This window comes from Leucoraja erinacea, chromosome 8 (genome assembly GCF_028641065.1).
Source record: "Leucoraja erinacea ecotype New England chromosome 8, Leri_hhj_1, whole genome shotgun sequence".
Taxonomy (NCBI): domain Eukaryota; kingdom Metazoa; phylum Chordata; class Chondrichthyes; order Rajiformes; family Rajidae; genus Leucoraja; species Leucoraja erinaceus.
The window spans coordinates 18,600,744-18,615,022 of NC_073384.1; the positions used below are offsets into that span (position 1 = coordinate 18,600,744).

Consider the following 14,279-nt stretch of genomic DNA (forward strand, 5'->3'; position numbering starts at 1 on the left):
CTGTGACCATTAGATATCTGCATGGGTCTGTGATGGAACCTGTGCTATAGACTTTGTGATATAGATGTGACCTAGACATTAATGTAGATGGGTTGGTGAGCAAGTTTGCTGACTGCACCACAATTGGAGAAGTTGCAGACAGTGAGGAAGGCTGTCAGGTGATGCAATGGGTATAGAATGATACAGGTGCAGAATGTACAGATATATCACGTGCTATTGCACTTTGGGAGGTTGAATATAAGGAGAGAGTGTACAGTATATTGCAAGACCCTTAACAGTATTGATGTGCAGAGGAATCTCTAGTCCAAGTTCATAGCTCACTGAACGTTGCAACACAAGTAGGCAGAGTGGTAAAGAAGGCATGTGGCATGCTTGCCTTAATTTTTAGGGGCATTGCACACAAGCAACATGAAGACATTATGCAGCTCTGTAGGACTTTGGTTCGGGTGCCTTTACCACATTACAGGAAAGATCTGGACGTTTGGGATAGAGTGCAGGGGAGGTTTATCAAAAAGTTAAACAAGTGGTGGAGTAACCCAACAGGTCAAGCGGAATCTCTGGAGAAAAAGGATGGCTGATGACTTGGGTTGGAATCCTTCTATAGACTGAAAGTAGAGGGGGGAGGGGGAAACTGGAGATAAGAATATATGTCTGGGATGGCTTTAAAACTCATCACAGAAGTTAAACTTGCTATCTAAAGTTGGATTCATTTTAAAATGTCTTTTTTAAGTGGCACAGATATAGCACAGGAACAGGCCCTTTGGCCCACTGAGTCCGCGGCAACCAGCAACCACACTTTGGTATTAATCCCATTTTTATTCTCCACGTAACTTCTTTTGTCCTACACTTGTAGATCACCTTCATCACCTCATCAAAAAAATCAATCATTTATAAGACGTGATCTGCTGCGGACAAACCCATGCTGACTGCCCGTAATTATCCCGTCTTGTTCCAAATCCGAATAAATCCTATGCTGAAGAATTCTCTCCAGTAACTACCTTTCCATTGACATGAGGCACGCAGATGCAGACCTGGACTTTCAGAAGGCTTTCAACAAGGTCCCACATAAGAGATTAGTATACAAACTTAAAGCACACGGTATTGGGGGTTCAGTATTGATGTGGATAGAGAACTGGCTGGCAAACAGGAAGCAGAGATTAGGACTAAACTGGTCCTTTTCAGAATGCCAGGCAGTGACTAGTGGGGTACCGCAAGGCTCAGTGCTGGGACCCCAGCTATTTACAATATATATTGATGATTTGGACAAGGGAATTGAATGCTACATCTCCAGGTTTGCGGATGACACGAAGCTGGAGGGCAGTGTTAGCTGTGAGGAGGATGCTAGGAGGCTGCAAGGTGACTTGGATAGGCTGGGTGAGTGGGAAAATGCATGGCAGATGCAGTATAACATGGATAAATGTGAGGTTATTCACTTTGGTGGCAAAAACAGGAAAGTAGACTCTTATCTAAATGGTGGCCGATTAGGAAAAGGGGAGATGCAACGAGACCTGGGTGTCAGGTACACCAGTCATTGAAAGTAGGCATGCAGGTGCAGCAGGCAGTGAAGAAAGCGAATGGCATATTAGCATTCATAGCAAAAGGATTTGAGTATAGGAGCAGGGAGGTTCTACTGCAGTTGTACAGGGTCTTGGTGAGACCACACCTGGACTATTGCGTACAGTTTTGGTCTCCAAATCTGAGGAAAGACATTCTTGCCATGGAGGGAGTACAGAGAAGGTTCACCAGACTGATTCCTGGGATGTCAGGACTTTCATATGAAGAAAGACGGGATAGACTCGGCTTGTACTCGCTAGAATTTAGAAGATTGAGGGGGGATCTTATAGAAACTTACAAAATTCTTAAGGGGTTGGACAGGCTAGATGCTGGAAGATTGTTTCCAATGTTGGGGAAGTCCAGGACAAGGGGTCACAGTTTAAGGATAAAGGGGAAATCCTTTAGGACCGAGAAGAGAAAAACATTTTTCACACAGAGAGTGGTGAATCTCTGGAACTCTCTGCCACAGAAGGTAGTTGAGGCCAGTTCATTGGCTATATTTACGAGGGAGTTAGATGTGGCCCTTGTGGCTAAAGAGATCGGGGGTATGGAAAGAAGGCAGGTACAGGATACTGAGTTGGATGATCAGCCATGATCATATTGAATGGTGGTGCAGGCTCGAAGGGCTGAATGGCCTACTCCTGCACCTACTTTCTATGTTTCTATGGGTTATTGTGTACTGTATAATGGAGCAGTAGTTAAATTACTGGATTAGTTATTCAGAGCTATGGAACAAATGACACACAGCTCTGAGTTCAAATCCCACAGTGGCAACTGTTCAGCGCTTTGTCTGGAATTTACGTTAAATAAAAACAATAACACCATTGGATTCTGGCACAAATGAAACATTTTAGGGCAGCACAGTAGTGCGGTTGGTGGAGCTGCTGCCTCTCTGATCCTGACGTCGGGTGCTGGCTGTTGGGGTTTGCACATTCTCCCAGAGACCACATGGGTTTCCTCCGGGTGCTCCGATTTCTTCCCACATCTCAAAGAAGTGTAGTTTTGCAGGTTATATAGCTTCTGTTAATTGCCTCTTGTGTGTGGGGAGTAGATGGGGAAATGGGATACCATAGAACTGGTGTAAACAGGTCAACTTAGACACGGGGGGTTGAAGGGCCTGGATCCATGCTGTATTTTCTAAACTATACTAATCACTCCAGGCCTCTTGGACCTTGTCTGTGGTCAGAGAGGAAACCGGGATTTTCATCAAAGCCCCTGCAATCTCCTCTCTTGCGCTTCTCAATAACCTGGGATGGAACCCATCAGACCCTGAGAATTTTCCCACCTTAATGTCTCTCTGGAAACTCATTTCTTCCACCACCACCTCCTTGATCTCAAACTGCATGTCTGTCTGGGGATATATGGCTGGCATAGATGATAACATGTAGAAATGACTGATCGGACAAAAGAAATCCAGGGCAGAAGAAATTGACTAAAAATCTGGTTGGTTCAGAGGGTAGTAGCTACAAATAGAGGTTGGACATGCTTAGACTGTTTTCTTTGTAATGTCAGAGGTTGAAGAGTGACCTGATAGAATATTTTTGAACATTTATGATAGGCATAGGCAGGCTAGACAGCCAGAATGCTTTTCTCGAGCAGGAAATGTCAAAGTTCAGAGGGCAATGTTATAAGATCCGAGGGAGAAAGTTTAAAAGAGATATGCGGGGCAGGTTTTTACACACTGGAATGTGCTGACAGAGGTGGTGGTGGAAGAAATATAAATAGCTTTTCGATTGGTACATCAATATGGAGGTACTTGGATCATGTGCTGGCAGAAGGGATTAGTTTTAGTTGGCATCATATTTAGCACAGACATTGTACGCTGATGGGCTTGTTCCTTGCTGTCTTGTTCTATTAACAGGGACACAGCGAGTAGGCTGGAGATCCCGCAACCAGGTCTAATCGAGACCTCTAGTACTGACTGTGTTTCTCACTGTGCTCTGGTTTCCTTCGACATCCCAAAAATGTGCGTTTTAGCAAGTTAATCAGCAACTGTCAACAGCCCCCCATGTGTGTCGGTTAATGGCCATTCTACCCTCCTGGTACAGAGCCAGACCCGAATTCAAACCTAACGCTGTTTATGTGTTTTCCCTGTGACCACGTGGTTTGTAGGTTAATTGGCTTCTGTACATTTCCCCTAGTGTGCAGGATGTGAAAGTGGGATAATATAGAACTAATATATGGGTGATCAATGGTCAGTGTGTAATTACACTAAGCCGAATGTTTCCATCTCTCTACATATTTCCTCCGGAATTGGATATTTCGATAAGACTGTTGAACACAATAATATTTACAATTGATATAATGTGAACTTCACATGCTACTTGCAATACATTTATTAGGTATAAGGAGTACAGGGGTTTCTAACATTGCAGAGGGATGTTATTTACAGTGCGTAAACATCGACTCTCATTTATGTGAAACAAAATGGGTCACCACAACATTCACTTCACAACATGTTGGTTTGGAGTTTGACGCTGATAAGCTTTCACTCCAGGTTAATAGTTGAAAAAAGGCTATGTAGTTTTCAGTTGAGTAGGTAAGTAGGATATGGTCCAAAGGTTCTGTTTAAAACAAGAATATCGGTAGTTAGTCCATGCAGTATTTTTATTGACTAATGCTAAATACTGAGAGAGAAACACCAGTCTTTATTGATAGGCAATTTGCAACAGAAAATCCATCCAATCAAATCTATTTCACAAAAGTATTTTTATGCTGAAGTTGCTTTAATCCAGTTGAACTAAAAAAAAAAGACGATGAAACAATGATATCTAAGTATTGTCTGGGACATTCGTAATGCCTCCTGCATGACAACTTTTTTCAGGGTGTCAGGTGGGATGCTATGTGCATAAAATATTTTGGTTGCAGCGATTCATAATTTGGATGAAAGATCAGGAAGTGATATTCCAGGGTCTGCCAATGACGGGTAACTGTGTGAGATGGTGAATTGTGAGGAGGATACAAAAAGGCATCAGGACATTGTAGGCAGATTGAGCAGGTTGGCACATGATAAAAATGCAATAAATGAGGCGAGGAGTCTAGAACGTAGAACAGTACACCACAGGAACAAGCATTTTGGCCCATAATATCTGTGCCAAACATTATACCATTTCAAAATTATCTCCTCTGCCTGGATGTGATCCAGATCCTACCATTCTCTGCATATCCATGTGTCTATCTAAACGTCTCTTAAATGCTACTATTGTATCTGCTGTCACCGCTGCCCTGATGGTGCATTGCAGGCACTCGTACAGTAACTCTGTAAAAACAAATCTTGTAATTTTCCATCTTACTTTGAAGTGTGCAATGGGATCACTGTTCAAAATCCCATCTGAAACACAACATCTCCATTGGTGCCGTGCTCGCTCAGCAATGAGTGAACAAGTTAGCTCGAATTTGAGAGTCTGGACATGAGACGTAAACCCATGATCTTCTAAACACTTGCTTCAAAAGCTGATTTTTTTTTTCTGTATTAATCTGTATTAGCCTACTTTCTGTAATATGTTTGCAACCAACATTCTTTATATTGCCCTCACAACAACAACTTTAAATTATTAATCTTATTTACAAATATGCAATAACGATACATTCAGCCTTTTTTTTAAGGCATCTCATACACAGTGTCTGGAAGAGATTTCACTCACCAAAGGTGGAAGGTGATTCAAAAGGTCAGCAGCCATTACACTTAGTCCTCACCAAGTAGCTCAGTATCTGAGAGATTGGCTGAGTTTAACTCTTCACGACTGTGAAGAGATTAGAATCAATGGGGGGGAAAAAAGCCTCAGTTCTGATGTTCATCATCTCACTTACCTTGATTGATTGTTTATTACCAACTCTACAGTACATTCACAATAAATGACGAGTGATGGCTGAGCCAGTAACAATGCCCATCTAAGTTGTCCTTGAACTGAATGAATGCTGAGATAGTTTGGACTACATGTGTGGGATAGGAAAGAAGACTCCCTCTTCTAAAGAACATGAGTGAATCAAAGAGGATGCTCCAACAATCCAGTCATTTCTTTTTCTCCTCATATTAATAATTCCAGCTTGGGCTCAGTCTTTCTTTTATTAAATTTGAATTCCTTAATTTCAAGAACTGAATTTTGCTTCTGTGCATTGGTGATTGTAATTTGAACATTTCTAAACCATCACTGCTTGCAAATTATTCATCCAGTAATTTAGCCAGTATGTTACCACACCTCTTGTCATTCAAAACAGATCACCACTGATAATTTAACAGCATGTCGGAACTACAGTGCATCAAAGGTGGTTTATAGATGTATTCTATAATTGTATCCTGATGTTACTTCATGAGCTTAGGACACAACTCTGAATCAGCAATAGGAGCACTATTTGTATATCCTCGGTGATACAAGAGGTTTGGAATAGCAGGCAGAAGAAAGTGTGTAGGGGATTGCAAGGCTGTGGACTGCATTGTCTGAGAGTGATGGCAGAGTGATGGTGACATTCAGAAATAGGACTGATGAGTAATGGTAATGGTGCAGGTTCAAGGTATTAGGAAATGTTATGTGAAAGATGCACAAATATGATTGAGCCATTTTATTGGATTCCAGATTGTAATTTCCGTGCAGTTTACACTAATGCTCATTCAAAACTAGTCTGCATTGATGCAAGTGATATAACTTGTCTAAACACATCAATTTAAGCAGCACCTCTAAAATCTCAGACTATTAAAACAGGACAATTAACAATTGTCACAGGAAAGGAAATCAGGGTGGAGGATCAAAGAATTACATAACAAGAAGCGGCTTGGATGACTAACAGATACAAACAGTCAAAAATATTATTGGATCATACAGCACATACTAGGCTCTACAGCCTATCCTGCCCATCTATACTAAACCCAATTACCAGCACTTGTTTCATAGCCTTCAACAGTGCATTTAGAAAGTATTCAGACCGCTTCACTTTTTCCACATTTTGTAATGTTACAGCTTTATTCTAAAATTGGTTAAATTCATTTTTTTTAATCATCAATCTATACACATTACCCCATAATAAAAAAGCAAAAACAGACGTTTAGAAAATTTTGCAAAGTAATTAAAAAGAAACGTAACAAAATGTGGAAAAAGTGAAGGGGTCTGAATACTTTCTGAATGCACTGTATGTCTTCACAATTCAAGTACTCATCCAGCCAGTTTTTAAATGTAGAATTCCTGAAATCCCCTCTAACCACCTTACTCCTCCCCTTAAACCAATGGTTCTGACATTTTTATGTTTATGTTATGTACCTTCTCTTGCCATTCATGAGTCTTTCTAGGTATTTCTTCACTGCAATCTTTTTCCGGATACGGCTAAAGTTGTCGGTGAAGATCGAATCAGTGTGGCGTTTGGAAGGAACATCATCATCTTGGGCACTGTTTAACCAGACAACAATTCTGTTACTCAGCCAGGATGGCAAGTTGCAGAATAAAATAAATAGCCTTTGAACTACATCACCAACTCCTCCCCACCCCCACCATTCTTGAAACAAGTTTAATTTAAATTGGTATTGGTTTATTAAATAATGTGAATACTCTTTCAGAATAAGGGTTTCGGCCCGAAAACGTTGCCTATTTCCTTTGCTCCATAGATGCTGCTGCACCCGCTGAGTTTCTCCAGCTTTTTTGTGTAACCCTCTTTCAGAATATATTTGATTTGCATCTTGAGTATCTAACACCCTTCCCTTGAATCATCAATATTATGGTGAAACATTTAAACAGTCTAAAAGAGCATCCTTTTATGCTACCAGCTACAGTGGAAGAAAATCTTCAGTAAAATACACTTCCCATGACACTAACTAATTACAAATACAGACACTGTTATAGGGAGTATTTGTTAATCATAACACAGCTGGTCCCTAGAGGGAGCTATACATTTCGTTTTTCTAATCCTCCATTGAAATTGTAAATTATTTTATTTATTCAAGACCATGAAATTCTGTCTCCAGAAAAACCAAACAAATCTGCATCACCAGAATATTCCATTACATTACAATACAAAGTGTTTCCTGAAATACCCCATGAAACTATCCCTTCACTTAAAAGGCTCAATTATTTATAAAGGCCAAGAGTCAACTAATGCTGAAATCTGGAGCAAATATTAAACTACCAGAAGAACTCAGCAGGGCAAGCAGCATCTGTGGTTAACCCAGTTATTTATACATTATCTTATAAAATGGTAAATACACAATAAAACATATTGAGGCAATTCATTAGAAATACAGTAAATGGTTGACTGCACAATTCTCCCATGTTCATATCATATTGTTATATTCACTCATTTCTGTCCTAGTATATTTGCAGAAAACATGCAACATTTATTAGATATTATTGTGTTATTTAGGATTTTCCCAAAATCTGGATTGGGTTTCAAAGACAATATATGGAATCAAAAATAAGGCAGTTCACAACCTACTAGCAAAGGATAATTTCCCTGTAGAATATTTTGCATGTTGTTGAAATTGCAATCCATCATGCAGCACTACAGAAAACAAAATGCTGGCACAGCTCAGCAAGTCAGCTAACAACAGCCACAATTTCAACCCCTTCCACCCTCCCCATCCACCACCCCTCACAGATGCTACTGAGTTCTTACAGCAAGTTGTTTTTTGATGCAAATCCCAATACCTGCAGTCTCTTGTATCTAAAATATCAACCACATCTGGTGATTTAGTTGCACAGGTATAACTGTCGAAAATTCTGCTCCATCGCCAGTTGGGCTTTGTTTCTTGGATGTTTGGGGTTTCCTGACCTATTGAGACCATCATATTCCTTCTTCCCCATTATTAAACATTGCATCATGTCCCTTTGGAAAACCGATTCATGATGCTGTGAAATATTTTATCTGAACTTATTATGCCAATCTAAACGTTACTGCCATCAACGCTACCACAATCGTGTCCTTATGGGTGAATTATTCATTGTTTGAATTGTTTACAATTGGACACTCTACCCCCTGATCATTTGAAAATTTGCATGGCCATGGGGTTTGATGCTCTCACTGTTTCCTCCCTACCTGTTGCCCACCAATGCATTTCAAATAGATGCTATCTCACATGAACACTCCTATCCACACCCCTCCACAAACATCTGGCATTCTTCTTGGTGCCTTCGTACCTGACTCTCTTCCCGATCAGAGATTCCAGGTATTTCCTGGCAGACAACTGGCCCAGCATCTTGCTGTACTCGCTCGTGAAGAGACCATCAGTGTGTCGCGTTGTTCTAGTGAGAGGAACAAAATATGTAAATGAATGGAAATTGGGATACTGTGAGCACACGGCTTCATGCTTCCTCTTAATTGCATGATACCCTGGCGAAAAGCTTCCAAAATTAACACTGACACATCCACGCACATACACATATGCACGCCATAGCAGAAAAACAGGCCCTTCTTCCCACCTTAATTCCCCAATTTTAATCTCCCCACATTCCCACTAACACCAACATATTTGTGTGTGCATAGGGAGGCACTGAAGCTTGATGCAGCCAACGCCAAGGCTCTGTGGGAAAGCACCACAGTCTGGGGTCCTTCCACTGCTGGGCATAAGGTGGGCAGGGTTTGGTGCAGACCCTCAAAAACAAGGGAAGGGATTTCACACCAGTCGACCTTATGAGTGGCAAAGGTGGGAGATACATTTGTGAAATGTATGCAATGTGTGTAAACAGTATTGAATGTTTGTATAACCTCCGAAAATGGCGGATACATTTTTTTCACGGTTCCCGTATTGTATATATTTATTACTTGAATAAAGTCTATTTTGAAGTTAAACAAAAGATCCTCCCAGGACGAGACTATTCGCATAGCACTTCGGGTGTGCTGACACCTGCGATGCCCCCACATGGGGGATACTCGACTGCAAAATTAGTGGTGGTGGGGGACTGCGTTCGCCAGATTTAAAAATAAATAATAGTTATTGCCTACAAACACAGTATATGCTGAAGGATCACAGTAGATCAGTCACAATATTCGTAATCCATGTCGGGTATTGGTACAGACTGATTCTGTAGTATGTTATCGAGCGCATGCGTGCCATCCAGGGACTGTTCAGATAAGGAGTACTCGAGAGGGATGCAGATAATTTGGCTAGTCGGATAGGCTCGTGGTTAATAAAACTTATTATGAAGTTTAAAACAATCTAAGTGCATGTTCGTTACATATATATATTTATAGAAAATTGATTTTATCGATCAATGGAATCCGCTGCTCCAGGTGTTCAATTCTCAGATGTTCCTAACCTGGTAATGACGAAGCGAGTCACTCACCTTGGGAGGTTTGCGGACAACTGGTAATAGAGCTTTTCACTGTCCACTATAGGGCTTTGGTAAATATCATAGTCGATTTCCAATGGTAACTTTGGCCGGTCCTCCTCACTCTGTCCATCGAAGCCAACTACATCTCCCAGTCTACGGGTGCAAAAGGAAACAGCCAGTCAAATCTGTCATTTGAATAAGTGGCACTCTTGAAGTCACAAGCACCATGTACCCGCACGGAGTCTCTGAAGAAGTGTTGGTGTACCGCTATAAATGCACGCCTGGTCACAAATGGAATTGACATCAGTTCAGCACCGTTCAGAGGTAACGTAGATTAATTCAGATTAACAATTCAAACAGTAAACTGTGCCGCACCCACAAAGTGCAATGAACATAATAAGTGCAGTTTGCACTCAATTCTGGTCCTTGCAATCAAACAGGTTTGCAGACGTTGGCTAGTTGTCCGGTCAAACATGTCGGGAAACGAATAGAGATCGGTCAAAGCCAAGGGGAGTCTGAAGAAGGGTCTCGACCTGAAATGTCGCCAATTCCTTGTCTCCGTAGATGCTGCCTTACCTACTGAGTTTCTCAACATTTATTTGTCTACCTTAAAGCCAAGGGGGGAGTTGTGGGACAAGCGCTCTCATCGCACAAAATATTGCCGGATGCCGAGATTGTAAACTTTATCCCACCAGATTTTCTCCACTCGAGTTATGATGTGGGTGCGAAGGTCGATTCGCAGTTTCTGCTTCCCACCCAGGCATCATCGTTTCACCCCACCCCCACCTGCACCTGTGTTTTCTCCCGGCAACACGTCGCTTGGATCCATGGATACAGACCTCAAACATTTCCAGATTTTCAACCTGCCGGTGTTCATGGACAAACACTATCAACATTCTATAAAATAAAGTGATTAAAATAAGTAAAATCAGAAACTGTACCCGTGGTTCATATTACCGGCGGGATAACAAGGCACTGGCCGTGAGGCAGAGACCGGCCCTGAACTAAGGAAATCCATGGAACCTGCTCCTCGTCACACCCCGATCCGTGCTCTCCAGCCCCTCTCTCCTTCAGAGCTGTTACTGTTTTCTTCCTTCATGTCCACAGACAACTGTCTCAAGGGGATAACCCTGGAAGGCTTGTGATTTATATTTGATTTCCTGAACTGGGTCAGCATCTGTTGTGGAGAGAGAGACCCTCCCTGATCTGATAACGTTAACTGAGGGACGCTTACCTTAAACTAGGGTAGCTGCCCATCGCTGGGAAGCCAGAACATTGGGACCAGAGGACGCTGAAGAGCGCAAAAAGCGTCACCGAATGTGAGTCGAAGTTGATCACCATTTCGAACTATTCTGTAAATGAAATAACATGTTACTCCATAAAACAGAAGTTGGATGGGAGAGACTTTCATGATGAATGGGTCGCGATTTTGCGTGTTTCGAGTCAGGATTTGGAAAACTTACCAAAAGGAGCTCTCGCTGCCTTGGCGACGATCGCTGTCCTTGGTGCTGAAGACGTCGCCTGTGAAGCAACGAAAGTCTTCTCGACGTCGCTGTGCTTGTTGGACGCTCTTGCGGTGTCTTTTGAATTCTGCCCCCTGTCCGCTGTCCGCTGTCCGCTGTTCTATGCAGAGCGAGATGCGATACTCCTCACTTTTTGCTGTTAAATCGACTGTCAACAGCCTGAAAGTTGCGGGTTTTATACTATAGTTACGTCTCCGTTCACAAAGGTCGGTCACGTTTTCGCTCCAGAGAGAGGCAATAGATGCACAGCCAAATACGTCACCGGCATTCCCAGTGGGGTGGGAGCGTGTTAGCATAGAGGACCGAGTAGTTAGTTGAGCAAAGTGCTCGCAATGGACAATTAACATCAAAACCAGACGCTCCTGTCACTAGGCATCTAACTGTTGCGAATCGATGAATTAGAACGAATAACTGCTCGACTTCCTCATTATCTGTAAAATCATTCCAGAACTCGACTAATTCTAGCGGCCAAGAAAGAGACATTTCGGTCCATCGTGCAGCTGTTGTCGCCAGCAACCTGCTGTCCAATCAGTTCCACTCCCATTTTCTTGCCAAGTAGTGCATCCATTTCTCTTTCAGAGTTTGTATATAACCTACCGCTCTCCACACTTTCAGTAATCTCACTCTAAGCAACTGGCGATGAAGCCAAACATGATTTTGCCTGAGATTTGTACCGTCGCATTGTCAACGGATATAATGTCTCCACACGCCGGTGAATGTCACAACTAACCTCTCGGTCGTGAATGTTGAATATTGGATTTCTCTAACTTCAAGTAATCCCTGCATTCCCTCTCTCTCCATTTCTCCCCCACCCATCGCACCAGCTTCTCGTTCTCGCCCAGCAAACAGCTAACAGTGGCCTGTTTTCTTTATCGACGTTATTATTTTTGCATATCATTTCATTCATTGTTCTTTTTTCTCTCTACATCATCATCCATATATTTCCTTTCCCTTTCCTGTGAATTTTAGCCTGAAGAAGGGTCTTGACCCGAAAAGTCACCAATTCCTTCTCTCCAGAGATGCTGTATTTTATCTGACACTGTTCGGAGAATAGTCCTATTCTTTCAACCTCTCCACATAACCTCTGTCGCTCATCTCATACAAGAGTATGATGATTGAAGATGCAACCGATTAATGTGATGAGATATCCCGGACAATGTAAGCTAACACATCGTGAACCAATACCACAGGAATTAGGAAAATTCACGTTTGATTCCAAATTGTTCCTCATTCCCTGTCCCACCGCCACTGATTTGCATAATATTGAGCACAGAATAAATAGAAAGAGTTGCTGCCATCACAAGTTTGGAAAGTTTAAGATGTTACCCGTGACAGAATTATACTTTAATTTATGATTCTGGTACCAATGAAAAGGTAAATTGATCAGAAGCAGAATTAATCTCTAACTCAACATTTCCATTGTCTCACGTTTGATACAATTGCACGATCAGTTACTGGTCTCGTTGTTTATTATAGTGTCCAGTAAAAGCTGATCGATACCCTGTGTAAGATTTAGAATTGCAATGTAATTGAGAGATACACGACGTTTATAAGCGGAAGAATCTACATGGAGACTGAAACCTAATCAAACTGATGCAGACGAATGTACATAAAACAATTAACGCGGAAAGTGAATTAGAAGCAAGAAGTTTGGGCTGCGTGAATACAACGGACTGCGGCCGCACTGCGTGAAGAAAACCGACAATATAGGTACAACAAAGTCATGCTCGATGATCATGTTTGCACCAGTAGAATACTTGTTTAAGTAGTCGTAGTCTCAATGTACATAGATACATAGACACTAGGTACAGGGGTATGCCATTCAGCCCTTCAAGCCAGCACCACCATTCAACGTTATCATTGTGTCTGATCATCCACAATCAGTAACCAGTTCCTGCCTTCTCCCCAGACCCCTTGATTCCGCTAGCCCTAAGAGCTCTAGTTCAACAACAAAAATGAATCAAAGTATCTGCTGGTAGGCTATTGGAAAATTCGGGAACGAGTGATATCAGAGAGGGGTGAAGATGTTTTTTTTACAGACAATAATGTAAACCCAGGAGAGTAACAGACTGGTAACAGCGATGTAGATGGTTTACGCGTAGAATAATGGATAACTGTGTTTAAATTATGAGCTCGAATTTAATCCAGTGCGAAGTTGACTAAGTGTTGAATGCAGGGAAAAATATAGATTATATCAAATATTAGAAATAAATGGGAGAGATGGAGGGTACCTATATGGAGCAGAATTGATACTCTGGATAATTAATTGGGACATATGTGTAGGTGTCCGACAGCGTGTTACGTTTCTCATCTCAAGAAATATTTTCGCAACTATTCTGATTTTAACTCTCTGATTGTTTCAATCTTTGGAAACAAAAACGATACGTCACTGAGAGCAGGTCTATGACTCAGATACCACACCTTCTCTAGAACTGGGAGTCCAAATGATCAGCCAAATATTCGGGAATAATACACGTAGATTTATCATTTATTGCGGAAAATATAATCTCAATGTTACAGTGTCATTCATCAGTCAGACGAGGTTCTCTTTCGCAAACTATTTTTATGCTTATCGTTTAATAGCAGATACAATAAATGAATGTTCCTTCACATGTAACCGATTTCAAAATCACTTGGGAAGAAACCTAAAGCTTACTTTCTCATTTCATACGGAATCTTGTTGCCAAATTTGCTAGATTTAAATTCTAGAATTCAACCATAAATGGGAAGTTTATTAACCTGAACCAAAAGGTACACTTTGATAGAAATGTTCATTTCCTTTCGCGGGCTTCACGTTCTTGTTTAGAATTGGAAACAAGTTGAAAGATTTTTACAAATCTTGGTGTTATGGCGTCTGTGTTATGTTATTATGGTGTTATTATAAAGGCTTGGTGAAAAAACTATGACAGGCTCAAGTAATGGCCCTTTATGTAATTCTGACATTAAATTG

General features: G+C 41.4%; 1 protein-coding gene across 2 annotated transcripts in view; it reads right to left on the reverse strand.

Moving 5' to 3' along the window:
* Positions 1 to 3,834: 3,834 nt before the first annotated feature.
* LOC129699398 (VIP peptides-like) overlaps positions 3,835 to 14,279 on the reverse strand; it is a 32,499-nt gene continuing 22,054 nt past the window's right edge. The window contains exons 1-7 of one of the 2 annotated variants that reach the window (XM_055639122.1): positions 11,270 to 11,485; positions 11,041 to 11,158; positions 9,819 to 9,959; positions 8,673 to 8,777; positions 6,807 to 6,932; positions 5,199 to 5,297; positions 3,835 to 4,118 (exon numbers count right to left, since the gene is read on the reverse strand). In XM_055639122.1, the coding sequence (XP_055495097.1) occupies positions 5,240 to 5,297; positions 6,807 to 6,932; positions 8,673 to 8,777; positions 9,819 to 9,959; positions 11,041 to 11,147 (537 nt within the window). In that variant the 5' untranslated portion in view covers positions 11,148 to 11,158; positions 11,270 to 11,485 and the 3' untranslated portion in view covers positions 3,835 to 4,118; positions 5,199 to 5,239. Of the gene's footprint in view, positions 4,119 to 5,198; positions 5,298 to 6,806; positions 6,933 to 8,672; positions 8,778 to 9,818; positions 9,960 to 11,040; positions 11,159 to 11,269; positions 11,486 to 14,279 lie in introns of those variants that run through there. The other variant, XM_055639123.1, reaches the window with a different exon arrangement.